This window comes from Palaemon carinicauda, chromosome 5 (genome assembly GCF_036898095.1).
Source record: "Palaemon carinicauda isolate YSFRI2023 chromosome 5, ASM3689809v2, whole genome shotgun sequence".
Taxonomy (NCBI): domain Eukaryota; kingdom Metazoa; phylum Arthropoda; class Malacostraca; order Decapoda; family Palaemonidae; genus Palaemon; species Palaemon carinicauda.
Window position 1 is genome coordinate 72,445,505 of NC_090729.1, and position 27,574 is coordinate 72,473,078.

The 27,574-nt window shown below is 36.3% G+C and overlaps 1 protein-coding gene across 9 annotated transcripts in view; it reads left to right on the forward strand.

The window, feature by feature from the left end:
* The window catches only part of LOC137641331 (plasminogen receptor (KT)), a 565,134-nt gene that overhangs the window by 321,335 nt on the left and 216,225 nt on the right, over nt 1-27,574 (forward strand). For 2 of the 9 annotated variants that reach the window (XM_068373771.1, XM_068373772.1), the window contains exon 6: nt 1,743-16,744. The exons of the other annotated variants lie outside the window; for them this stretch is intronic. In XM_068373771.1, coding sequence (XP_068229872.1) covers nt 1,743-1,811 — 69 coding nt within the window. In that variant the 3' untranslated portion in view covers nt 1,812-16,744. Of the gene's footprint in view, nt 1-1,742; nt 16,745-27,574 lie in introns of those variants that run through there. 9 annotated transcript variants of the gene reach the window in all.

Below are 27,574 nucleotides of genomic sequence, written 5' to 3' on the forward strand. Positions count from 1 at the left end.
TACTATTACATCTTAATACTTTCATTTTTCTCATTTATAGCAACATTGGATGTATCTTCCATATTGTTGCCCAGAAAAATTTTATAATTTAATAACTCTACTTTGATTTTTGGAAATTTAAGCGTTTCATGGTGAAAATTTTCGTATGTTAGTAAATTTTATTGACTTTAGAACAGTTGTTTATAATTAGCTAAAACAAAACAAAGTCTATAAAGTATGCTTTGTTTATTGTATCACTGAGCTTCATTCTGAAACATTTAGATGAAAAAAAGATTTGAAAGAGATGATACATAGAAGGCTGATGTCAAGGCCTTTGATTTAATGATTTGTAGCAATGTACATTATGTATGATTTTTAACTCTGAAATGATTGTTGTAATTATTCTTTGATTACTTCATGATATAGCTTTTGGAATTTACTGAGTTTTGAACATTTTTCATGAAAGAAAATATAAAAGAAAAGTAATTGAAGGGAAGAATATATTACATTTAGAAATTAAAGTAATAAATGGTTTTAAGACCCATTGTTAATTGTTTTAATTATTTTGCTATCATATATCTGACAATAGTATTTAATTTTCTAAGAGTACAATAAATGGTTTAGTTTAATCAATAACAGCTAAGACGACATTCAGTGTGTGACATTAACATATAGGTTTAGCACTTATAAAACTCCAGAATCCATATGATCTGAGATCCTCTCGGCTGTGCCGTTTTGTACTGGCTTATAAATGTATATGTCTACACATATCATAACAGTTGAGGTTAGCTGAAGATAAATAGTTCAAATTCTTGAGCGCTACTTCTAAAACAACTTGGATACTTAGCTTTGCAGCCCAACAGACAAGTTGCCTTCATATAATGTACCCTGAAAAGTTAGAGAAGTTTCAGAGTAATAATCAATTAAAGAAGTTGTATTGGAGAAGTAATGCAGTCCAGTAGGTTATTTTTAGATTGTTATACTTGGTTGCTTTGGTTTTTCCAATCCATTTAAGATTTTTGGATGACCCACAGTCTCCACAAAGTTAGTGGCTCTTATGCCAATCATTAAATTTGGATTAGGCTATGCTTTATTCTTCTCTCATTCCAGCTGCGTAACTAACGTACCTCAAGAAAATAGTATTGGAAAAATCAATGGAAAATATTATTCTTACGGTTTATTATGCTCACACATCTAATTAGCATTGTACACCTATGGCTCTTGGATCCCCCTAACTTTGTATGTTTCTCCCCCGTTTATTTTGAAGAGAGATGATCAGAAAGTTTTTTCTTATAATGAGAGGTTTGTAAAGCTTTAAGATCTTTGAACAGGTTTCCATTTGAGCAAATCTAATAGTATTTGGTGAGAATCACACTTTTGAAAAGGTTTGCTTCTCCAATGTTAGACAATTTTCATTTTGCATCATTGGTTTTATTTAAGGTTAAGATACAAGTATTTCTTGTAGTTGTGACTGAAAATGTTCCTCGCCGAATTTTCTTTCCTCCACCATCTAGAAGACATCAGTCGTAGATCTGTCTTCTCTTCATTACAAGGCATTACGTAGGATGGGGGCAATGAATCCCTTACTTACTAAACCTTTTTTTTATATACAGAATTCATACTAGACAGTACTATCCTCTATTTGGCAATCTCTGTTTTCTTGATAGTGGAGGAGCCCATTTCTGGTACTTTTCAGTTTTCAAGGTTTCATGAGAAATTATCTCAGACCAGACCTTTTATGTTAACTAGTGTTTTTCTCTTAGGTTATCAGCTCCTGTTGTTCCACCAAGTCACCATCATACTTGGTTTTACATTTGCTCATCCCTATATGATTGCATCAAGTATCGCAGCTCTTGTGGTAAAGTGTGTTTTCCATCTTCAGTCACCAAATTCTTATGACAGCAAACATTCAATATTTTGTACTGTAGTCTTTTGTCTTGCCAGTCTTATTATTGCTATTATTCCCAGAAAGAAAGAAAGAAAGAAATGATAGAATGGTCATGTCTTTTACTACCTCGTTACATTACCCATCAGGCAGGGAAGACAGTTCTGTTATAGAGAATCCTGGTCCCTAGCAAATATATTTTGATTTTGTATTCTTTACTCCAGACCTGGCTGATTGCTTGTTAGTTTTTAATTGAACATTTATTCCTTCGCAGTGGCCAAGCTGAGGTATCCTCACTAATATTATTTGTTACATTTATTGTTGATTAATGAGTACACTGCCAGCCATGGCAGCAGCTACGTTAATTTTCAGATAATAGCCTAGCCTTATCTGATTTACATTGAGAGTATGGTTAAAGAAAGTGAGGATTTATATATTAATAAAACAAAGCTTTTTAATAAGCTTTAGATTTTATATGCACTCTCACTTTCATTTGCACACTTTACTTATTGACTAAACATTTTATTCTGCAAATTTAGTCATTGTCATGAAAAGTCTCTGTTCTGGAGACTTAATAGTCTTTTTCAGTACAGTAATAGGAATTAGTCTCAATTCTAGGGACTTTTAATTGTCTTTTTCATTCTAGTAAATGGAATTTATAGCTGTCCTGAAGTGTAGAAAGATATTTTTAAGGGAAATCAAAAGATGCACAGACAATAGGAAGAGCAATCTTAGCAAGCCAAAACTTATTTCAAGAAGATAAACAAAAAGAGATTTAAAGAATATAAGTATGTTCCAAAAATATTGTACTGGAAGATGTTTGTAAGATACCTACTGATGCTTCAGCTAGTGGTTCCAGGTGCCTCTCAGGGAGATGATATAGGGCCCTTGTGTCTTTTGTACTTTAAACTGCTGACTTGGAAAATAATTTTTTTAGCTTAGTGGTTAGTATAATGCACTAGTGGTTCCCCTAAATTTGTGCAATATCTGAAAGTAAGAAATTAACCATAAGATAGCATATTCAATTTTCATGAAATGGACTATTTTATGTTCCTCATGAAATTATTTATTAACAGCACATAAAGGCTAAAAATTAAAATAACATTAAGAAGCACCAACAAGTACTGTACTGTTCAATGAAATAAATTTACTCTGTAATTTAAAACAGCATCAACTTCAGTAGTTCTGCCTGGAAATAACACACTCTTGCAGGACCATTTTCTCATGAATTATGGGTCTAGAAAAGCACACCTTTGGACGCTTTACAAGTTAATCTTGTCAAGCTTAGAGGTTGTGATCTGTAGAAAAACATTAAGTCTCTGCTTTTCATTCAAATAATGTTGGTTGCTAAGTCTGTTGCAAACATAGACCTTTTTTTAGTAGGCAGTGTGACACATTTTTATACAAACCTAATGGAATAGATGGGGATTACCATCTGATAAAACTGCAATGTTTTTTCACACAACTGTTAGATTGAGTAGTAATTGTTGTTATTGTATAGACACTTTATTAAGGAGCAATTAGATCAAGAGCAAAAGAAACTGGAATATTGAGGTGAGTTTGTGGGATTTCACTGCATGAGAAACTGACTAAAGAAGAAATTTAGTGAAGTGGTTGTGTGGTAAATATTACAAATATGATAATGGAGTCAAGATTGAGATGTTTTGAGCACTTTGTATGGATTGAGGAGGAGATTGGGTAGAACAAGATATGGGTGAATTGAAAAAAAGACAAGGCATAAATTATATGGTAAACTGAAGGAGAATTTTGAACAAGAAAGATTTGATGGAGGAAGATTTTTCCATAAGATATAGCCGGAGAAAGCACACCAGGACAACTGAATGCTTAGTTTAGACATAGCAGGGGGGATAAAGATGGTTATAGTCACTTAAGTGCGAGTAGGGTATGTGGGGTGGAGCTGTATACAGGGGTCTCTTGAGAGTAGTTATGGGTTCTAATGGGTGGAGTATTTTATATTCTATTTAGTACTGACAGGTATCAGTAAGTTAAGTGTCTGAGATGATGCTACTTATATCATATTTAATGCTTACATATAACTGATTTGGTTACTTGAGAATCTCAGATGATGGAGATTTAGGTAATGTGAACTTTGTTATCCAGTAACTATATGTTACTTTGTTTTTATTTCAATTCTTTTTTTCCACGAGCTAGGTATGTTTTTCAGTGTACAGTATAGTATTCTAAACTGTTCTAAATATGCTAAGTTATTTTTTCTGTAACTGATTCCTAGTCTGCATTTCACAAAAACTTGTGTGATTTCTCTTGTGATGGAGATACTCAGAGGCTATTTAGATCTTGGGTCATCATTTTTTTAACAGAATGATAAGCAGTACAGATGTGTATGAGGAGAGAGATATCAAAGAATTTTAAGTTTTTAAAATATATAAAACAAAGCAAATCAGTAAGTTGATTTAAAGAAAATGTTGATTATTCAAAAACTAAAGAAAATCATGTTTAGTAAAGAGGAATTCAAGATCAAAGTTTTGGTTAAATTTTTTTAAAAATTAATGCTGAGTTTTAGTTGGTGCAATGCACTAACCCCCTATTTTACTTGTGTTATACTGCCTGGAACGGAGGTGTTAGCTGAGAATAGATGAAGGGAGTCTCAAGTTAAAACTTCACTACATGAAAACTTTCAATCTCGATGTATATTTATGGAATCATCAATTTCATCATGCAGACTGCAATGGGAGAGTTGGTCATCTATTGTCTGACCTCATTTGTTGGAGGCTTTTGGGATTATCATTTGATATATCTAGTCTACAAGATTTTGCTCCAAAAATGTTTCACGTCATTCATATAAATTTCCAAGAGTTTTATATATCCAATGAAGATGGGGGATTTTATGAAAAATTCCTGAAGATGGAAAGACATGAACAAACTCCAAAGACCCTATTGCCAAGTTAGGACTAGGGAGTTTGACATCAATAACCTTATTTCATGTGTTGGTTATCGAGTCACCAGGTGACATGGCGCTATCTTATTCACAGAAGTGACTCGGATTCATGTTCTCATGCAATGTTTGCTTTCTCTTTTCATTCTGGCATCTAGATGCCAGACCATGAATCTATAATAGTTACTTTTTTATTGCTAAATTTATTGGTTGTTAATCAATGAAAAATGGTATGCAAAGTTTCTTTCACATTAGTAGCACAACATTGAGAAAGAAGCTTGTACATTGTGTGTGAACATAGAGCATAAAACTTTATACAGTACTCTACTGATATTGCCATCCTCACAGCTCTCCCAATTGGTTTCTTGCCTACAGCTCTTTAGCGTAGCTAATTATTTTGTGGCAGGGCCTTCCTCTAGTAAAGGATACTCATAAAAGTAATATTAGTTGAAACTTCTTTTTGAATTGATGATCCTATTACTGGCTAGCACATCATCAATCATGACATTACAATATAACATTGGCAAAATAAGAGTTGTATATGAATGGAACATAAAGATTGAATTATAAATATTGTCACAGGAATAATTACTGTGAAGTATATGGCCTTTAAGAAAACTACTCATTATGGCAGTAGTTTTCCATGATATTTCTTGGCAATACAGTTACAATATTTTTGAATGATTGATTTATAATCAAGGATTCTTGGCTAATGTATTCATTTCCGTGTAACTATATTGAATACAACATTTGGGCAGTACTTACCGTATGTTAAAGTTGTATAAATTTCCGTTCATATTTGTTAACAGGTTTTACAAATTATTTGTGCAAATAATTACAAGCTAGTCATATAGCATCATAAGAGATTTTTTTTTTGTAAGGATTTAGGAAATTGGTTTGAGTATATTCTATGGCTTGTAGTTAAAGATCACTTTATTCCCTGAAACCCATTGTAAGACAGTGGTTTGTGTGTATCATGAAGATGTGAAAATTTATAACTAATTTTGTTCTGTACTGTAGATGCAATTCTTTATTTTACAATGAGTCTTTGGTGAGTTATTGGACTTAACCAGGTAAACTGGTTGCAAATTCTAAACATTCAGTACTGTACATGGTTTGTTAGCTATTTGATCTGTTAGCTTTATAGGGCAATAGTAATGTAAAACATGATGTTGAAAGATATTGCCAATTTACCCCAAGATCATTGTTAAAATGAGGATGTATTTGGATTTTTTTAACCAATTTATCATACACCCATCAAGTAAAATCATTTGTATTATCTATTATTATGGCATTTACTCTTTTATATAAGTACTCAAAATCTGCCTATCTCAGAATTTGATATTTACATTTATAAACTTATGCATACATTTTTTTATATAAAAGTCAAGTATATAAGAGAAGAGTTTCATACATACCCGAGATACCCTGGATAAAAATATTACTTCAAACTATTTTTCACCATCCACTGGTTATTTTCAGGGTTTATTCACCATTATTTAACTGGTAACATTTTGTTGAATGGAAACTATGCTGTTGCATTGATATAATTTTTATGAAGCATGGCACTGATTGGATCCATTTGTGGTGTTTGTGATTTTAAATTTGGAAAGTAAAATTTATGAAAATTTTGTTTCCTATGATCTTCCAGATGATAGAGTTTGGGAATGAAATCTTTCTGTGATAGGTGTTCTGTATGAACAGTTAGAATTTAAAAGTAGCAAAGCAAAATTCCCAAATTTTAATGTCACATAATTACGGGCTAAAGCTTACTTCGTCCACTAGAATAAACTCATATAGTTCTTTATAAGGTGAAATGTTAGAATATCAGAAGACTCTATTTGTGATTGATTGAGAGTCAACCATAAGGAGTGTGCAGTAATGCTACTTAAACCTTCAAATAACTAACTTCTTAAAAACTTCTTGCAAAATCATACGCCGAGAAGGATAATAGAAGTAATCAATGAGAACACGACTGTGGTAGCCATTCAGATTCTTTACTTGTATTACCTCTTCATGTTTTGTTTTTGTCTTTGTTGGGTAGCTCATACGGTGTGTTTTTGTCTCCTTAGTGTTCCTAAGATATAATACTTTGTGATGTTCATGTGTTCCTATACAATGTACAGATTCTAATTTTCTATTTGAACTTTTTCTGCTGATATCAATAAAGTAGACTATTCCAGATTACTGAAAAAATATCAGGAAGTACAATTTTGTAGAGAGTAATGGCAAATCATCTCCATGTGGTGCAAGGTTTCATCATATATTAATATTATTTTGGCTAATAATACAGGACTGTGCCACAATGTACACATTTTGTCACAGCAATGTATATCATTGTATATGCCATTCTCTTTGGTCTTGGTTGGTTGATGTGGCATTATCATAATGAGTATTTTATATATGAAGAATATTAATCATCCACAGCAGGCTATGTACTCTTTATTTTTCTTCCAAAGATGTTTAACTTTTGTTCATTGTGGGAATTTAGAAGATTTTATTGGGATTCTTTGCATTGCTGATGACCTGTTAAGGGTAAAAGTCCCAATTAGTAACATTGTCCCTCGTCACGTTTAATACAAAGACCCTGAGTTAGTCTTATGTCTTCAGATCTTCATTGTGGTGTTTTTATACATATGTTATACATATACATAGAGAGAGATATTAAACTCTCATGTTTCTCTGACTGTGGATGGATTTCTGTTTGTCTACATCGTTCTTTGTAGAAGCTATTATGCATCTATGAAAATAGTTGTAGAGACAAAATTACCCTACATTGCTACTGTAAAACAATTTTCTTAAGCATTTTTAGGGAGATTCTAAAGAATTTAAATATTTTTCTTTTATTTTTTACTTTTTCTCATTCATAATTTCTTGGAGCCGTGCACAATATAGTTTCTTTGACTTGGACATGAATTGCTTCAACAGGGAATCATCTCATTCAACAGCATAAAACTGTCAAATCCACTTATTGTTACTATTTTATGCTTTCCTATGTCTTTGTGAAGAGATATGATCTATATAGATAGTAATACTCAACTGCTAAATACTGATTTATTGATCAGTTTATGTCAAACTGGCATCACATTAAGAAGGTCATTGACACCTTTTAGATTGCAGAAAATCTTCCTCTTGATACTAGGTAACTTTACTGTGATACTGGGAGATATGATTCTTGAGTATCTCATGCCTGTTTAAGGTTCTTTCTTATCAACAAGAGTAGGTAATTTTCCATCCCATAGTAGTGGAGATGCTGACTAACATCTGACAAGTCAAATCAACAAATTAGTAATTGGAAGTTGATGTCAGTTTCAAAAGATCTCACATCTCCTGTTTGTGGAACCTCTAATGGATAGAGGGCAGAGGTAAATTTATGGAAGCAATTTATTCTTTACTCCCTTGCAAGTAGGGGAACCCCAGACATATCTTGGGAGATGTGCTTGGCTAGGTCTGCTTTAGGGAAAAACTATGGTATTATATATGCTTCTGCTGTTTTATTTGATCTAAAAGAAATGTATGGCATTTTATTCTGCTTATCCTCATCAGTTCACATTTAGGTTGTTTTTGTCATGAGTTTTTTTGACAACCAGTGCTCTATTATTCTCATTAACTTATTAATTTCCCATAATCAGGAAACCCATTTGAATGAAAGTGATTTAGAACTTTGAAGGTTATTCATAAGCAGCAAGGGCAAGGGCAACTCGCAGACTTGCTACGTAATATCCTGGAGACTGAACATTATACACATATGATCAGTAACCAAGTCTCATCTCTGCCCAAGCTATGACCAGTGAGGGCTAGGTAATGGCTGCTGGACACACAGACATATGGTACCCTTTAACCCTCCATCCCTAGTCATCATCTTTTCCACTAAACTATTACAACGTTATGAATGTAGCCATGCAGAGGGTCATCTGATGTTAAAGTCTTCATCAAGTAAAGCTTTGGGTTAGGTGCTGAATGGCGACCAAAGTGCTTGGGTCCTATGGTCCAAATTCTCTACATACATTCTAAGTGTTTTCTCACTCTTAATGCAATCACATTTCTTTTGGTGTCTTCATGATCATTTTCAACTCTGTCTGGAAGAGTATACTTTTCTGTGCATCAGCTGATAACATTCATATAAATTAGGGTTGCTATAGTTGTAAAACACTAGAATTGTTTTAAAATGTTTTGTATATTGTATATTTTATGCTCAAGTGGAACATAAATATCGAATGCTATTATGCTTCTGGTCATGTAATTTTTTGTAAAGGTTTGAAACATTTTTTTTATATTTTCTCATGAATTTCTCTTTTTAATCTGTTGACATTTGAGAAGCCTTTACAAAATAATTTCTTAAGGATGCTGTAGCAATTATAGTCTCTGTTAGAAGTCTTGGCTGCTATCACAAATTATAAAGCATTACAATTACAATGTACAGTAAAGACAGTGTGCTTTAAGTAATTTTGAGGATTTTAAGATTTCTAAACATGTTTTGATAATTGGGTAAAATAGTCAAGGGCTTAAGTTCCAACACAAGTTACAGATAACTCTGCAACTGGCTTTGCTCTATGTAAGAAGTTAAAATTTCTTCATAGGTGTCCAAGCATAGAACATTTTACAAACAAAATTGTCATGATGGAGAAGAAAAGGGGGCATATGATTGTAACTCATAGGTTCTACGATAGGTCCTGTTTATTAGGGTGATGAAGATACCATCGAAATATGGAGCTAAGTGAATAGCATTTATTCTGTATCTTAGGAAATTTCGAAAAGCATGTGTATAGGAAAGATTTTTATGGCTTAATATAATATTTATGGTACATTGTTTATCTGAAATAATGTTGAAATATCAAGTGAAGGATGTATGAGTAACGGATAAGGTTGGGTGTATTTCATATATACAGTAGTGTTTTAATTGTTGCAAGCAAAATATTTTTCCCATAGATAACTGTTTTTGGGAATGAAAAAGCCCCTTAACTAAACGTATCTTAGCTTGTTACACTTAGAGTATTTACTAGCGAGCTTTACTCTTACAAGATTCCTATATTTATCCACAAGCTTTGTTATTACAAGACTCCTTTACCTATAATGTGTTTTTTTAGACTAGTATTGTATACAGGTGCACTTATGCTGATAACTATTGGAATTTAATAATTGATATAAAATTGTGGATAAATCTCTGGAATTAAAGCTCAGTTTAGTTGGGGCCATTAAGGACATGCAATGACAATTAGGAGTGGGATATCTTGAAAGTTCATTTTTATGCTATGAAATAAGTTTTTTTTTTTTAAGTAGAAGGCCAAACCACTGAAAAATCTTAGGACTTCAAGGGAGAAACTGGAAAAGAACAGTATTTGGGTATAGAATGATAGAATGAGAGAAATTAAAAGATAGAAACATTATTAACTCTGCATGCCTCAAATTATTATGGCATTACTGGCTTTAATGATAGCTTATTTCAGATTTTATATTGAATTTCTGGTTATTAAAATTTGATTAAAGCTTTCATGGCAGTTCAATATTTTGTAACTCCAGTATTTTTTCCTGCTTATCAGTCATTACATTGCACTGGATTTGACAATAGTTTGCATAATTTCACTACCAACTTTTTTTTTTATTCTTCTTGGACAGGAGGGAATAATTAACTTTTAAGAGAAATGGTGGCGGCATTATTTGATCGCTTCATTTTACTTCACTGTTCAAAAACCTAAAATGTCAGTGTAGTCCTCACTTGCCGTATTAAAAACAATTTACATAATCTTGTCGTACAAGTAGTGTGATGTTTAAAATGAGTATTAACTACTTTTTTCATCTATATTTTGAGCAAGTTTGATGTTTACATTGTGAATATTTAAGAATAAAATTTATATGAAATAGTAGACATTCTTCTTTTTACTAAGGCAGTGGTCTTGATACAATAATCGTTTATTCATATTCCAAACAAACACTTGCTTACTACTGTGCAGTAAGATTGTTGAATACAAGTAGAATGTTATAGTAAGCTCTTGTAAAGAACAGTTTACTTTCTAATCCAGTTTTATGTAATTATATCTTCATATGAACTGATAATGCAGTTTCCATTATAGTTCAATGAATTCCATGATTGTCTAATTAAGTACGTATCTAAATGCATTTGTATAATTGCAGGCGTAATTAACAATTATATATTATGTTTGCCCCAACATGACTGATTTCTTGGCATAGTTTTCAGGATGTTTTTTTTCTTGAGAATTCACTGGAAGGTGGTAAGAGGCATTTCTGTTTCGATATCAATTTAATAAATCCTAAAGTAGCTTAGGCATTAGTTTCAGTCAAGTCAACAAGAGAAGTTAGATGCTGTGACTCCTTTGAAATTACCTTTGGAAAAAAACTATGTATAAAATTTGTCAGTATAAGCAATATATCTTAATATAGGAATAACATTTTGATTGTAAATTTTGGCAAAATCTCTCTAAACCATGGAGATATATGGAGAAATATATCCAGATAATATTTTTTTCCAGTTTTGTATAGTTTTATCATTTTTGGTAAAGGCAATTTGCCTTGTGCAAAAAAAAAACAGAGAATAGCAAAGTAGAAAGATGTAGTAATTAGTAGGTGTTAGATAATAATAGAAATAACATATGTGTATTGATAACATATTTCATTTTAATAGTTGTAATTAATAGAAATAATGAATAGATGTCCAGGAAACTTTGGACCAAATTAAGAACTCCACCATAATTTTTTCTACATATTGCTAAGAGATAAAAAAATGGGTGAAGATTGCATCTGAAAGAAAAACACTTCATCTGCTAAACTCATTGCTCTCCCTTCACCTTTGTAATATTAGTTCATAAAAGTATGTGGCCAGTGTTCTTCAAGAAGGCTCCTTAAGTTGCTTTTGTTGAAGCTTTTAGCCTTCCATAAATTTCACTTGGGATTTTTGCACAATCAAAGAATGAAGAGAGGACACCACAATTCTCTGAATTTAATGGACTACCTGTTCCAAAGGCTTGAAGTGGTTGGCTATTTGCAGGTGTCATCCCTATTTATTAATAATTTGATAATCTCTAGCAAAGCAAGAGGCAAGTTTATGATACTGTTAGAAATATAGGTGCATTAAGTTTGACGTGAGGTACTCGGCGGTAAAAAGAGACCCCTGATGAATATTTGTAGAAAAAAGAATGTACTAAAACTGATAAGATTGGCAGTATGACAAAAGTATCCAGAATTTTAGCTTTTAAATTGGTAAATCCTATTAAAGAGGTATACTACTTTGTAACAGACTATTCTATTTGAAGACACATTCAAACATATTGCAAGTGGTCTTCCTTATATGAACATAATGCAATTTTTTTATGAATTCATTGAGTCTCCACATGTCTCCATGGTGAATGTGATAGTTAATAAATTGGTACACTTTTTTACTAACAGGATATGATGGGATATGAGCCATATTTGTATTTATATGAATTAATATGGTTCCTTTGTTTGAAATGTTTTTGCAATGAAGGTATGTTTATTTTACTTCTGGTATACTACCTGGACCAGTGTTTTGTTAGCAGAGCATGGTTTATAATTGAAGGAAATCTTGAGTCTCTCTCTCTCTCTAGTGTTTCTCTCACTGGTGGCTATATTATAAAGGGAATTGGATATAGCAAAAGCTGTCTTGGCATACTGATACTAGACTCGAGAACATTCCAAAGCACCAAGATCTTGTTACAATATAAGTGCTAGATGGAAGAATCTCAATTTGTTCAAACCAGTAAAAACTACACATTAAGACCTAGTTGTGGAAGGAAGACAAGGACATTTCATTACAGTACTAGTCTCTTTTGGGTTGTTAGTTTTATACTAGGCCTCTTATTAAATATTCCTACTGCACACCAGCATTGTCAGCATGTCACAACTTAATGATAGTTAACCCCCCTCCCCCAGAAATGACACGAGGATTCAACATTTCCCAATTTGATGGATTTTAACCCTTACCAAGGAAGTGACACATGGGAATTCTATATTTAAGTATGCCTTTCATGGATTAGGCATTTTGCTCAGTTTCCACCTTGCTTACTGCTGCTTTAGGGCATTAATACCATAATGATTTTGTGAATAAGGGAAATCATTCTAGTAACAGACTCACCGGAGAGGAAGACTTAGGATCCATTTCTTCAATTTATGATTACTTGTACTTCAGTCAAATGTTGCACAATCTGGGGAAGTATAGCGTTAGTAAAATACAGTCTAGTAATGGGATTAGGTTTATTTGAAGTATTGAATGTTAAAGTAACTTGTGTAAATATTGTAATTGATTCAATAATGTTGATGCAAGTTTTACTTTCACATCAATTACATTATACAGTACAATACTGTAAAGTACATTTAATGTGAAATCCTTTTGATATTGCTTTATGAAAGGGTTCTTTTCAAATATTAAAAGTTTTAGGTGAAAATTTGCATATGCTTAACATGTAATAGATCCAAACCTTTTTTCTATGTAGATCAAAATGGGTGCTTTAAATACAGTACGTACATATTTTTTTGTAATAATATCTAGATCATGAGAAGTCTTTAGGTAAATACCAGGAAAATTGATCATTGACTGGTATACAATATTCAAAATAAGGAGCATTTTCTCAAAGAACTCTTCTCAATTTAATTGCTACAGGACTGTAATACATTTTTATACGTCTAGAAAAATTAGACATTAAGCTTAACAATTGAGAGATTCAGTAAGAAATAGCAAAATTTTTATCTGAGCCATCTTACCACCATGAGAAGAAGCATACCTGAAAATAACAGAAACGGCAAACTTATATTACGCAACTTACTTACTTAGACAGTTCCTGAGTATGGATTTAGATCTGAACAAATGCATAACTAGGTACACTATTTATATACATCTCAGTGTTGTTTCTATTGTTGTTATTGTGGTTGTCTTTCAAGCAACAATACTCTCCCTTCCTTCTATTGAGGACAGTTGTTCAGTGAGTGTTGTTTAATCAAGGAGCAATAGCAAACTAAGTGGAAGTTTCAAATTCTTAATGTCAAGATATATGTACAGTGTATAGTCTAAGGGAACATAAAGCATTAACAATGAAAAAAAAATCCAGTAAAAAACACTTCACTCAAGTCTCATTGAATTTTTTAATATATTTTATATGTCACATTTGTGCATGAAACAGCTTTTATAAGTACAAAATTAAAGTATTTATGTCACAACTTTTATTTACATTTATTTTCATGTTTCTTTAAAGTTATTCTATAGAAAAATGATGATTAATTGGCCTGGTTTAGATGTCACAACTTATTCTAACAAATGCAAGACATTAACAAGGTTAGAAATGACTGAATTATGTTGGCTTTCCAAATACTCATACACTCAATAAATACTGCATGTGCTCTATGAGGTCAGTAGTAGGTAACATTAGGAGATTCAAGAAGTCTTACATTAGAGAGAAAAATATCTCTTCTTAGACTATAAATCTGTAATTACACAAATGCTTGACCAAATTCTTTTAGACTTTTGTAATAGGGATAATTTAATGATGCAGTATAGTATGTGAAATCTAGTTTACAGAAAATCACAACAATAGCAAAGAACACTTATTGTCATGAATGATATTTGCTTTTAGGTACAGTATAGGTGAATAGTCACATACAGGTACTTACATAGGTTGTACACTTCATCAGTACTGGGCCTGAAAACTTTAAATCAATCAATCAATCATCAGTACTGGACAAGTGTAGCAAAAATTTAATGAAGGTATTTTAGTTTTCCAATAAGGAAGTCTTCATAATTTGGGTAAAGCTTCACCTTTTGTTATATAAAAAGAGCAAGTTTCTGTCTTTCGTAAGTGCCAGTTTAATCTTCGTGAATTATTTTTTTAACAGTGCTGGGTAATTACTTCATGTTTTCAATAAAATACTAATTTCATATTCACTGTAAATGTTTGCTCTACCCCTAATTCAAATGGCTTACTCTGGTAACTTTAGTTTCTTGCAAATCAGAATAAATACTTAGAGCAAACATCATTCACAGTGGGTTATTTTTTATCTAGTAAAGCTGTACTAGATTCACATGGATGCTTCAAGTTCATATTAGAATATTAAATTCACCCGTGACCAACACTTACAAATGGATTGAATTAGTGTACACATTTCAACCAACAAGAACATGGTCATATTTTTGACAGTGGACCTTTTGAGAGAAAAATTGTGGGTTTTTAGTAAGAAATGGAACTCTTAGTTGACATTTTTAATTTCATGATTTAGATTCTGTTCGTTGTATAGTTTTAGCAAAAATCCCAAAGAAAGTAATATTAGTGTTCTTTAATTATTTGTATTATATTCTCAGTAAGTGTTGTACTCAAAACAAAAAATGTCATTGTGAATATTTTTTCATGGACCATCGTTTCCTTATTATTTTGGACAACTTTCTTGAAACAATTAGCGATTCCGTTAATAACAAAACACCTGACTTGTCAGTGAGCTCTAGCCATGCTTATCAAAGTAGTAGATACTAAATACAAAGCTTATTACAGCACTTTATTGCTAAAGATCTTTGCATTTAAGAGAAGAAAGAAATTATGAATTTGTATTTTTGTTTATACTGTACTTGATCATGCATATCAGGAGGCAAGTGTTAATAGAGAATTTGTGTTTACTGTATTCATGAGAATTGAACAGTGTTTTTTTTTTCTAGTAACTGTACCTATAGATGTGATGATTGTATATCTGGTTGCATTCATTCTTGTTAAAATCAACAATCATTGGTTACAAAGAATTCAGATCTTCCCTTTGGCAGGTATTAAGATAAAGCCTTGAATTCAAAGAGCAATTTGTACTTGGAACAGTTACTATTAATGGATTGACTCTGGCAAGTCTGTGTTTTGAAAAAAATATGTAGAAATTGGCTTACAATTTTACATTTAAAAATGTGATCTTTATAACTTTTTTAAATAAAATAGAATAATGTAGTGAAAGCATTCACTTGAAATTCTGGCCTTAAATGTGACCTTTAAGCTATAAAAGTATTCTAAGGAACTGTAAAATTTGCGATCACAATTGGTAGACAAGTGTTGATTATCCCTAAATAGTAAAGTGTTTTGCTGTGCAGGAAGAGTAGTTCCTAAATTGCATTGAGTTCCTACCAATACTTGTGATTTGAAGACTCGGTCCTATCACATGGTGGCAAGAGGCAGGTGGGGGAAAGAATGAAGCTTTATTTCTGTCTATTCATTTTGTGATCATCAGGTCAAGTGTTGTATTGCAGGTAACCTGGCAAAGTTGTTTTCTTATTTCAGTGAATCAGACCTGATGATTAGCTATTCCTTTTTGTTCCAGGCATTAGAATGTTTAGACTTCTGTCCTGGATTAGTTTTGGTTTTATGATTTTATGTCCGTAGTCTTTGAGGCTGTTTATTGCTAGAATATTCCATTATAATTACCTGTTTTGCGATAAGGGAAAACAGATTAAACATTTTGATAAGGCTTTATTATGGCAAAAACTGTAAGGTCTAATAAGTTTCCATGCACTGAAGTACTGTTGTAGATTACCAATATTGTTATCAAAGAAACTATAGTTGTAATGTTTGTGATTTTTTTCATTTAGATATATTGCAAGGTTTCTTATTTTTATGGTGGTCTACACTTTCAATTCATTCTTTTTTCCCAAACTGGGATCCTAAATTCCAGTGAATTAAGTGATTAATGTACTGTTGAATGCGACTAAAATCTCTTCACCAAGTGATAGTATCATCTTTGATCATTAAAATGAGTCCTTTTTTTTTTTTTTAGAATTATTCAAACGCTTCCTAGTGCTACTTTGGTAGCGTTTTCTCATTTTTAAGTCGCTTCCATAAAATTGTCAAGACACGATTCCTTAGAGGATAAGAGATCTTTCATATTGTTTTTGTTGTATGTATTTTGATGGTTAAGATTCCACATTTATATCAGTAGTAATAGTTACCTGTTCTCATCAAATAAAATTTACTTAAATTCGTCCCTTTTCAGTCATGTTACCTATTACCTATCTATAATTAGTGGTCTTTAAACAATTATGGTCTTGATTTTGTACCCATTTTATATGCAAGTCATGCAATTAGTGGAGTGTCTTGTTATGTAGCGTTTTGCCAGCATAGTTTCCATTTGAACAACTTTTCAATGAGAACAACTCCATGATCTATCTCTAGGTGGCATGAAATTAACTTCTCAGTGTTGTTTTCTCTCCTTTTTTATGAAGTGCATTTTCAGTTTTGGCATACAGTATTGCCTAGTAGATTAGGAGGCTTTTATTTCTTCTTTTATTGGAAGAAAACTCTACTTATGAAGATTGTTTGTTACTTTTTTATTTTAACTTTTCTTCCAAATATGTAGGAATAAGAGACAAAGTACTTAGGTGTTTCCTGGTAGTATAGGCTTTCAAATACTGTACTTGAAGTAAGTATGGTCTTTATCATGCAATGTACAAATCTCATATTTTACTTTGGATTTAGTATTGTATTCTAAATGGTCATCTGAAAGATGGCGTCAGTTTAAAAGCAAAACTATACAAAATGTAATATTGTTCCCTGGTGATTAACTACATTTAACACTACTGGGGACCCTTTTACTGACTACAGTACTCTTAATGCAACTGGGGAGCCTTCTACTGCCTTGTCACAAACTATACCTTGCTCAACTGGGCTAATGACCAAATGTTAGTTTTTTGGGGTCGAGCCATGTCGTCCTGATGGAAGGTTCCTTTAGGCAGCTTTCTAAGGGATATTTGGTTACAGTGATACTCCCAGAGAATTGACCATAGGACTCCAGAATTCTACCTCCTGGCGCGAGTATCCTTAAAATTTCTCTTAAGGATATTGCATAATATCAGGGGACGTATATCTTGATACGACACATGGCAATCTTCACCCCGAATAGCGTTTTCGCTTCGAGGGGGAAGAGTGGTAAAACTGAAGGGGAGCCGTTATCAAGGTTACCCTTCCTCCTGTACTATTACAGGGCTCCAAGATGGCGCTCATTCCTTTTTTAGTAGCGGTTTTGCACGGTGGTGTTCCCTCTTTATCTAGCGTTCTAGATTGTTTCTTGAAAGGATTTATCATGCATTCTCCAGCATCTTCTGCCTCTGGAAAGTTGAGTATTTAATCTTTACAGTGTATAATTTTTTAGCTCCTGCTTCACAGTGAAATTAGTATAATTTAATGTGTTTTATGGAGCATGGCCGGTCACCGGAGGTGCCATGTTGGGCGCTGTCGTTCGTCATGCATGCTCTATTTAGTCAGCAGAACAACATTCCCGGTAATTAGCTTTAATGAATTGTAGCTATTTAGGCAAAATTATACTAGTGAAGATATGATTATGCATACAAATTTCCTCTTCCTACATGTGTCGATCTTATACGCTAGAGTCTCGGCGATTTAGGTAGCCGAGATCTCGCCCCGCGCTAGGCTACCTAGCCTATGCGCTTTAGTATACTTTCATACATTATCCCCGTTTACCCTCGTGTATCATTTTATCAATTCAACAGGAGATAGATTATCTCCTAGAATTAATTATATAACTCTATACTCGTCTCCTGCGGAGATTTAAGGGTAATCCCTCCTTCCCTCTGAGTGCTGCCATAAGCAACAACCCTATCTTAGTCTTGCCATAGAGTAGTACACTCCGGCTTGACTAGGCTAGTGTTTCCTGTCTCCCACCCTTGCTGGTGAGTATCCCGGCTTGGGTTTCCGACAGTAGCTCAGAGTACTGTATTCAGTCTTTCAGTCTTTATGCCGACAACTTAGCTGCCGGGTGAGTAGTCACTCCCCTGCCAGCTTACAGTTGCTGGCATAGGAGGCTTAGCTTCCCGAGACCACACCTAAAGTGGTAGTGTAATGCCGCCACCTTCTCCCTTGCGGTCTAGAAGACAAGTCTTGTTTCGGCAGACCCTAGGCTGAACGATAGATATTCTTCTGCCGCCTAGGATGGCGCCGATAGTGAAACAGAGTTTCACCCTTGTTTGGAAATGGCGGCAACCCGGCCGCCTTCTCCTAACACAACATACAAGACCCTTTCCCTGCCCCTCTCTGTCCTTTAGTAATAGCCTAGCCATCGCATATCTGTGGCTGTCGTCCTACACTCTCCCCGCTTGCCGGACAGATTGTAGCGCCGGCAGGGCTCCTACATAGGCGGCTTGATAGTCGATCCGACTTTCCCCTACGGACGCAAAGCTCCGGGAAAGGTTGTGCCAGCTATGATGGCTGGCGGTGGGAGACCCCTTTTGCCTTTTGAGTGTTCTTCAGTCCTCCCTTGGTCTGCCATCCACATCCCTGAAACCGGCAGCAACCGGCATCAGATCTTGTGGCTGGGTGGAAGCTTGAATAATTCATTCTCCCCTTCTATTTGAACCCTCATTCTGGAGGAAGGCAGTAGGATTGATATACCTACACCCTTATTTATTGTACAAAGCTACATTAATAAGGCAGCCCTTCACTCCATGCTTTCTCTCTATCTGTCGGCTAGTGCCGCCATACTAACTGGATCGGTACCGTCAGGTGCTAGCCTAGCCGGCAACACGCCAGCTGAACTACAGTACTGTATATGATTATACAGTAGCCAGTATATTTGTAGTATAGATATACTGCAGACAGAAAACTATAGTATATATTATACAGTAGTTTATATTTCCAACATACCCTGTGTGTCCTTTCACAGTCTATTGTTGAGACCAATTTTATATTGAAGTGGAGTATTCCTTCAATACACTGATAAAGTCATCAGTTTATTACTTACCCCACAATATTAATACCTTTTATGGAAGGGCTAGTGTTAGTATACACTAATTCTCTCCCTAGAGGTTAGAACCCTTCTCTATTGAGTTTTCCTTAATAAGGAAATCCTTACATTAATATTGGGGGAGGTCACAGCAATTGGCTGGATAGGAGAGACAGGTATGTGTCTTTCCTATTTCCTTTTTAGCTTGCTATCCTAAGCTATAATGGTTAAGTTACCATATATTGCATATAACCTGTTCATCAAGTGTGATAAACAACCGCATACTCATTTATATTTCCTTTCTTTACAGGAGGAGCCCAAAATGAAGTGCGAGGTGATTTACTGTAACCACAAGAGTAGGAACTTTTGTGGTCACACTATATGCAGGAGTCATGCCGCCTGCGCCATTATCACTGACACCTTGCAGTACTGGGATCCCCAGAACTGCAACGTCTGCTCGGCCATGGTGGTCGAAGGCTTCAATGACCTCAAGTCAAGGGAGTCGAGGGATGCAGCACGAGAAAAGCTGTGCAAGTGGGTACGAGGGTTCCTAAAGAACTCTCTGGGACTGTACCTGCCCAACGACAGGATGCATAGCTTGCTGTTCCCTAAGGCCGGTAGTGAAGCTGTCGTGCCCCAAACACAATCTGGACCTCCCTACGTCCAGATTGCCATCGAGGCGGACGTCAGTGAGGCAATGCAAGGCATGGACATCCACCAGGAGGAAAGGATGTCTGAAGTGTCTACGGACACTGAGAAGGATCTGCTTAGGGATGATCCCGAGGAGGAGTCTACTCTACCTCCCGAAAGAGAAGAGGAGGTCGAGTTGCCGGAAGTGGGGAGTCCCTTCCACCCGTGCCGGCACTAGAGCTGACACCATCTACGTCTTCAGCTCCTAACCCTCCATTGGACGCCATGAGCCAAGCATTTTTGGCTCATATCACTACGTTCATGGAGAACATTCGCAAACAAGGCGAAGCAAGGGAAGCGAAGCTCGAAAAAGAGCTCCGTGAAGCACGGATCACCGCCTCCTGAGGGTCATTCAAGCGACCCAGAGTTCAAGACTGGCCATCCTGCTCCGAGACTAATCCCTGGAGGTACACGGATTATATGCCAATTACCAACGGCAAACTCTACATCTCAGAGAAGATGGGAGCCGTCCCCCTAGACGATATCCAGTTCTGGCCGAGCTTCAATGCTTACCCTGACTGCTTCATTCGACTGAAGCATGAGCCAGCATCAAAGGAGGAGACGGAACCGAAGGAGGTCATGGTTTTCGACCATGATAAGGCACAGGCTCTCTTGTTGAGCAGCCTGAAAAAGGCGGGTTATACTAACTCGAAAGTGTCCGCATTGAGCAAGAAACATCCTACCTTTCTTGCTCCTGCTTCAAGAGCCTTCCCCTTCACGTGGAAGGCATTCCAGGCTGTTGCCAAGGCAGTGGAGGTAGACAAACCATGCCCTGCACTAGAGAAGTGTAGGCCTCTGTCGTTAGCCCTGCCCATGAACGAAAAAAGAATGGAAGGAAGGACACCTAACCTTCTCAGTAGGGAAGCTAAATGCAGATATCGCTGGACGGCAGTTCAGCGAGAATCTCCCTAAGCTGTCAGACTTTCTCTTGCGCAGGGAGCAAGAGACGAAGGAGAGGCTTGCCGCCTCCCTATCCCTACAGAACTACATCGAGATATGTGCAGGCCACAAAAGCACCCCAGACATGCTCATGGTCCTGGCCAAAATGCATATGGCCACCTTAGTGAAGGACCTGTACGGCTTCATGAAGGCTAGGAGAGCCTGTAGAGAGTTTGTGATTGCTGTGGCATCAGTAAAACACGAACCCAGGAAGCTGATTTCTTCCAACATCTGGGGTAAAGACCTCTTCCCAAGTGAAGCAGTCAAAGAGGTAGTCGAGAAAGCTGTCACGGAGAATAGGAACCTTATCCAGAATTGGGGCATCTCTTTAAAGAGGAAGTCTTCCCCTATGCAGGTCCCCAACCTAAACAGAAGTCGAAGAAGCCAAGACTACCATCTCGGCCTGCCCAGCAACATCCTACAGTCACCATGACCGCAGTGCCCCAAGTGGTTGCTCAACCACAAACCACATTCCAAGTGGTACCTCCACAGCTGGTTGCCCAGTCACCAGCGTTCAACCCAGGGTTTGAGAGGCAAACCACTACCTTTCGTCCGAAAGGAAGAAGCTCCCGACGGGGCTCCTCAAGACATCCCTCCTGAGGAAGGGGAGGACGCAGTCAGGTTTGCAAACCCTCCGGACAATCTAAGCAATGAGATGCTTCAGGTAGGAGGGAGGCTCCAACACTTTCTGGATCGTTGAACCTTCGATCCTTGGGCCCACAGCCTAATCAAGAATGGACTAGGATGGAGATGAATCAAGTCTTTACCATCATTTCCTCAATTCTTCCAACACTCCATCCCCTTATTGGAAGAATATACTGTAGAACTCTTGAGCAAAAAGGTTATAAGGAAAGCAAAGTCCATCAAATTCCAGGGAAGGCTATTTTGTGTTCCCAAGAAGGACTTAGACAAACTCAGAGTCATTCTGGACTTGTCTCCACTCAACAAATTCATCGAGAACAGCAAGTTCAGGATGTTAACCCTTCAACACATAAGGTCCCTGTTACCCAAAGGGGCGTACACAGTCTCAATAGATCTGGTAGAGTCTTACTGGCACCTCCCAGTCAGCCGCCCTCTCTCCTCCTACCTAGGATTCAAGTTGCAGAAGAAAAAGTATGTCTTCAGAGCCATGCCCTTTGGACTAAACATAGCCCCAAGGATCTTCACGAAACTTGCAGACAATCATTCAACATCTATGCCTAGAAGGTGTTCAGGTAGCAGCGTACCTGGACGACTGGCTGGTGTGGGCAGCATCCAAGACTGCTTGTCTGCAAGCATCCAAGAAAGTGATCCAGTTCCTGGAACATCTGGTATTCAAGATCAACTTCAAGAAGTCTCGACTCTCTCCAGCTCAAGAGTTTCAATGGCTGGGAATCCATTGGAACTTGAAGTCACACCGCCTCTCCATTCCTCCCAGGAAGAGGAGAGAGATTGCGGGATCTGTCAAGAGACTACTGAAATCCGACAGGATCTCAAGACGCCAACAGGAAAGAGTACTGGGCTCTCTCCAGTTTGCAGCAGTAACAGACCCAGTGCTGAGAGCACAGCTGAAAGATGCTTTAGGAGTCTGGAGAAGATACGCATCAAACGCTCGAAAAGATCTACAAAAACCGATACCGACCTTACTACGATCACTTCTCAAGCCGTGGTCAAAGGTTAAGAGGCTAACGAAGACCGTGCCCTTGCAACCACCTCCCCCATCGGTGACCATCCACACGGATGCCTCGACGGAAGGATGCGGAGGTCACTCCCATCACAGGAAAGCACAAGGGACTTGGTCATCCCTGTTCAAGACCTTTCACATCAATATTCTGGAGGCCATGGCAGTCCTCTTGACGCTGAAGAAACTATCCCCTCGCAGATCAGTCCACATCAGGCTGGTCTTGGACAGCGAAGTGATAGTGAGATGTCTAAACCGACAAGGCTCGAGATCGCCCCACATCAACCATGTGATGTTACCCATCTTTCGTTTAGCAAAAAAGAAGAGATGGCCCTTATCAGCAGTTCACCTACAAGGGTTCCGCAATGTGACAGCGGAAGATAGAGTCAGAATGGTCCCTAGACGCAGACTCATTCTCCTTCATCTTGGAACAAGTCCCGGAACTGCAGATCGACCTCTTCACAACGAGCGACAACAAGAAACTACTTTGATATGTAGCCCCATACGAGGACCCTCTAGCGGAGGCAACGGACGCCATGTCCCTCGATTGGAACGAATGGACTCAGATCTACCTGTTCCCTCAAACCAATCTCCTGCTGAAGGTCCTCAACAAGCTGAGACGCATCAAGGAAACGGCAGCTCTAGTGAGCCCCAAGTGGCCCAAGAGCAACTGGTTCCCTCTGGTGACAGAACTGAAGCTGAAGCTGGTCCCTCTACTGAACCCAGCTCTATCTCAACAGGTTCAGAAGTTGACTGTCTTCACTTCATCACAGAGAACCCAAAACCTTCATCTCATGATTTTCTCGTCTTAGCGGTAAAGAAAAGATTTGGGATCTCAAAAGGCAGTATAGACTTCTCAGAAGAATATAAGTCAAAGTCAACCAGAAGACAATACGAATCGTCTTGGAAAAAGTGGGTTGCTTTTGTCAAAGCAAAAAGGCCAAAAGAAATCTCAATAGACTTCTGTCTGTCCTTCTTCATCCACCTTCATGAACAAGGACTGGCTTCTAACACGATAACTACGTGCAAGTCAGCCTTGACTAGACCTCTTCTATACGCCTTCCAGGTGGGCCTGGCGAAGGAAATCTTTAGCAAGATCCCGAAGGCATGCGCTAGACTTAGACCTGCAGCCCCTCAGAAGCCCATTTCATGGTCCCTGGACAAGGTTCTATACTATGCTTCAACTTTGAACAATGAAGATTGTTCTCTGAAGGATCTAACCCAAAAAGTTATTTTCCTGTTCGCTATAGCCTCAGGGGCTAGAGTTAGTGAAATAGTAGCCCTATCAAGAGACGAGGGCCATATTCAGTTCACAGAAATGGGAGAACTGAATCACTTTCCTGATCCTACCTTTCTCGCCAAGAACGAGCTACTCACCAAGAGATGGGGTCCCTGTAGAATCTGCCCTCTGAAGGAAGATGTCTCTCTATGTCCAGTAGAATGTCTAAAGGTCTATCTTCGAAGAACTTCAGACTTCAGGGGAGGACAGCTCTTCAAAGGAGAAACCTCAGGATCAAACTTATCCCTTAAAACAACTGAGGGCAAAGCTCACCTACTTCATTCGCAGAGCGGATCCTGACAGTACACCCGCAGGTCATGATCCAAGAAAAAATGCTTCCTTGCTGTTTTTTCAGTATATAGACTTTGAGCGTCTCAGCTCATACACTGGATGGAAGTCATCCAGAGTGTTTTACAAACATTATGCGAAGCAAGTGCACAAACTTAAATGTTATGTGGTGGTGGCAGGTAGTGTAGTAAAACCTGTCGTCTAGTGCTGCGATGAACAATGAATTGATTGGGACTTTCAATTCGGGTGAAAAGGTGTTGACACCTTCTAGTGCAATACCCTTTTATGTGAGTGTCACCCTGGTGACACTAGGACTGTTCAAATTTTCAGGTGCAGAATTATACAAATGACACTTGTGCCGTGTGTACATTTACAGTGTTGATAATATCCAACATTTACAGAAAAATTATATTGATAAAATTTTTCTATTTTATGAGTGGCATTAATTAATTTCTTCCCTTTCAGGTAGAAAAACTTTGACTGTAGATGTTGAATATATAATTCTCCTTTATGTTCTTTACATTTGTTATCCCATTTACTCATTTAGCCTAAATAAATGAATAAAAAGAGTGTAACTGCGTCTTATTTCGCCAGAGTTATTTTACTTATTTTCCTAAGTAAAACTTATATTTTTTGTGCTGATAGAAACAAATAGATCTAGTTGACACTTATATTTGTTCCTACACATATACAAACCTTGAGCCTTTTTTACAGTCTAGCAAGACACTTCCCTGCAGGGGGCAGGAAGCCCTAACATTGTTCCATGAGTAGTGGTAATGACGTATAACGGTAACGTCATATTTCTCAATGGTCTAGATGATCATATAAAATTGTCCCAAGGTTGAGGCACTTATATAAATCCACAGATACAGTACTTTCAAGTAATTCTCTGGTAAACTTTCATCAGGACGACATGGCTTGAGCCAAAAAAACGGTTTTTGAAGCGAAGCGAAAAATATATTTTTTGGTGAGATGGTCATGTCGTCCTGATGGACCCACCCTCCTTTTCTAAGAAAAGGCTTGGGTAAAGTTCCCTCCCGAAACTACTGCATCTGTAGCACCACGCTCAATGCCACAAAGAATGAGCACCATCTTGGAGCCCTGTAATAGTACGGGAGGAAGGGTAACCTTGATAACGGCTCCCCTTCAGTTTTGCCACTCTTCCCCCTCGAAGCGAAAACGCTATTCGGGGTGAAGATTGCCATGTGTCGTATCAAGATATACGTCCCCTGATATTATGCGATATCCTTAAGAGAAGTTTTAACCCTGGATAGGTACGCTCCTCGGACACCCCTTTAAGGGTATACTCGGTCGCGCGCGACCCCGACGCAAAAAAAAATTCTTGAAAAATCTGTTTTTGCCGTAACCTCCTTTTTTTTTTTGCCAAAAAAAAAGTTCAATGAATGCTCAAAACTACTGTAAAGATAAATACTACTCATATGCTGAAAAACTATTTATTATAAATATTTAAAAAAATTAAGTAGAAAAATAAAAAGACCTTACATAAAAATTCATAAAAAAAAAAATTCATACATATATACACAAGTCCTTTTAGGAATTGATTCTTGAATGTTTAGGACACATCTTGATGTATTTTGGATGAAGTCGGACCCATGGAGGTGAAGATCTGAAATGAGAAAAAAAGGGTAACTTTTTTTGGCCAAAAAAATTTTTCCAAATTTCATGAATTTTTTATGGTACCCAAATGAAATAGGAAGTGGCTAATTTTTTTAGGGAATAAACATATGTTATCCTAAAATAGAAATATGTAAAAAAATCTTCATTATTTTGTAAATTACATTTATATCAGGGGCCATATCTAAAGGTCATTTTTTGAGTACTTAGAAATTTCGTAAAAAAATACATATATTTGATATATAATATGATATTTATGCTGGTAAAAATATACCAAAATATCACAAATTCTATAGGGAACAAGAATATATATAGATAGGGCAACTTACGCTTCGGATATGTCCACAAAATGGCCGCCAACCACACTGACTCAGACTCCCTAATCTGTCACCGGAAATGCAGGAAGGGTATGTCAATTTCAAGGTGTTATTTACTAATCTAATTATTCTTGGATATGCATAAAAATTGTATGGTGGATTGCTGGATGATTGTCGATTATTTTACGACTATAAAATTAGAATTCTGACCCAAAAAAATTTTTATGAAGGGAAATAAAATCGAAAAAAAAAATGTAAAACAACATATTTTAGCTAAAAAAATTTGATGATATTCAATCAAAAAAGAAGTAAACAAAATTTTCCGACAAATAAACATCTAAATGAATCATTACTCTGTGATAGTTCCTTAGTACGTAGTAATTTTGAAAGAAATGAGAAAAAACGAAAAAGTGGCAATCGCAGGAAAATCGAACACATACCTATATATACGCCATATCTGGCTAAAAATAAAGATAGGCATGAGTAACCAGATCATCTAGAAACACTTTACAACACTATAAAAATATAAGTTTTGCGACACTACTTGCCAATTCCTTACGGTAACATGACTAAGCAAAAAAATGCAAAACAAATAAAAAGGGGCACTCGCGGAAAAATGGCCAACATTCTAATATACGGAATTTCAGAAAAAAAAAATTTCAGCCACGTGCTAGGCAAACCATCATGGCACATTTTCCGACAAATAAACATCTAAATGAATCATTACTCTGTGATAGTTCCTTAGTACGTAGTAATTTTGAAAGAAATGGGAAAAAACGAAAAAAGGGCAATCACAGGAAAATCGAACACATACCTATATATACGCCATATCTGGCTAAAAAAAAAGATAGGCATGGGTAGCCAGATCATCTAGAAACACTTTCCAACACTATAAAAATATGTTTTGCGACACTACTTGCCAATTCCTTACGGTATCATGACTAAGCAAAAAAATGAAAAACAAATAAAAAGGGGCACTCGCGGAAAAATGGCCAACATTCTAATATACGGCATTTCAGAAAAAAAAAATTTCAGCCACGTGCTAGGCAAACCATCAAGGAACATTTTACGACAAATAAACATGTAAATTAATCATTACTCTATGATAGTTCCTTAGTACGTAGTAATTTTGAAAGAAATGGGAAAAAACGAAAAAATGGCAATCACAGGAAAATCGAACACATACCTATATATACGCCATATCTGGCTAAAAAAAAAGATAGGCATGGGTAGCCAGATCATCTAGAAACACTTTCCAACACTATAG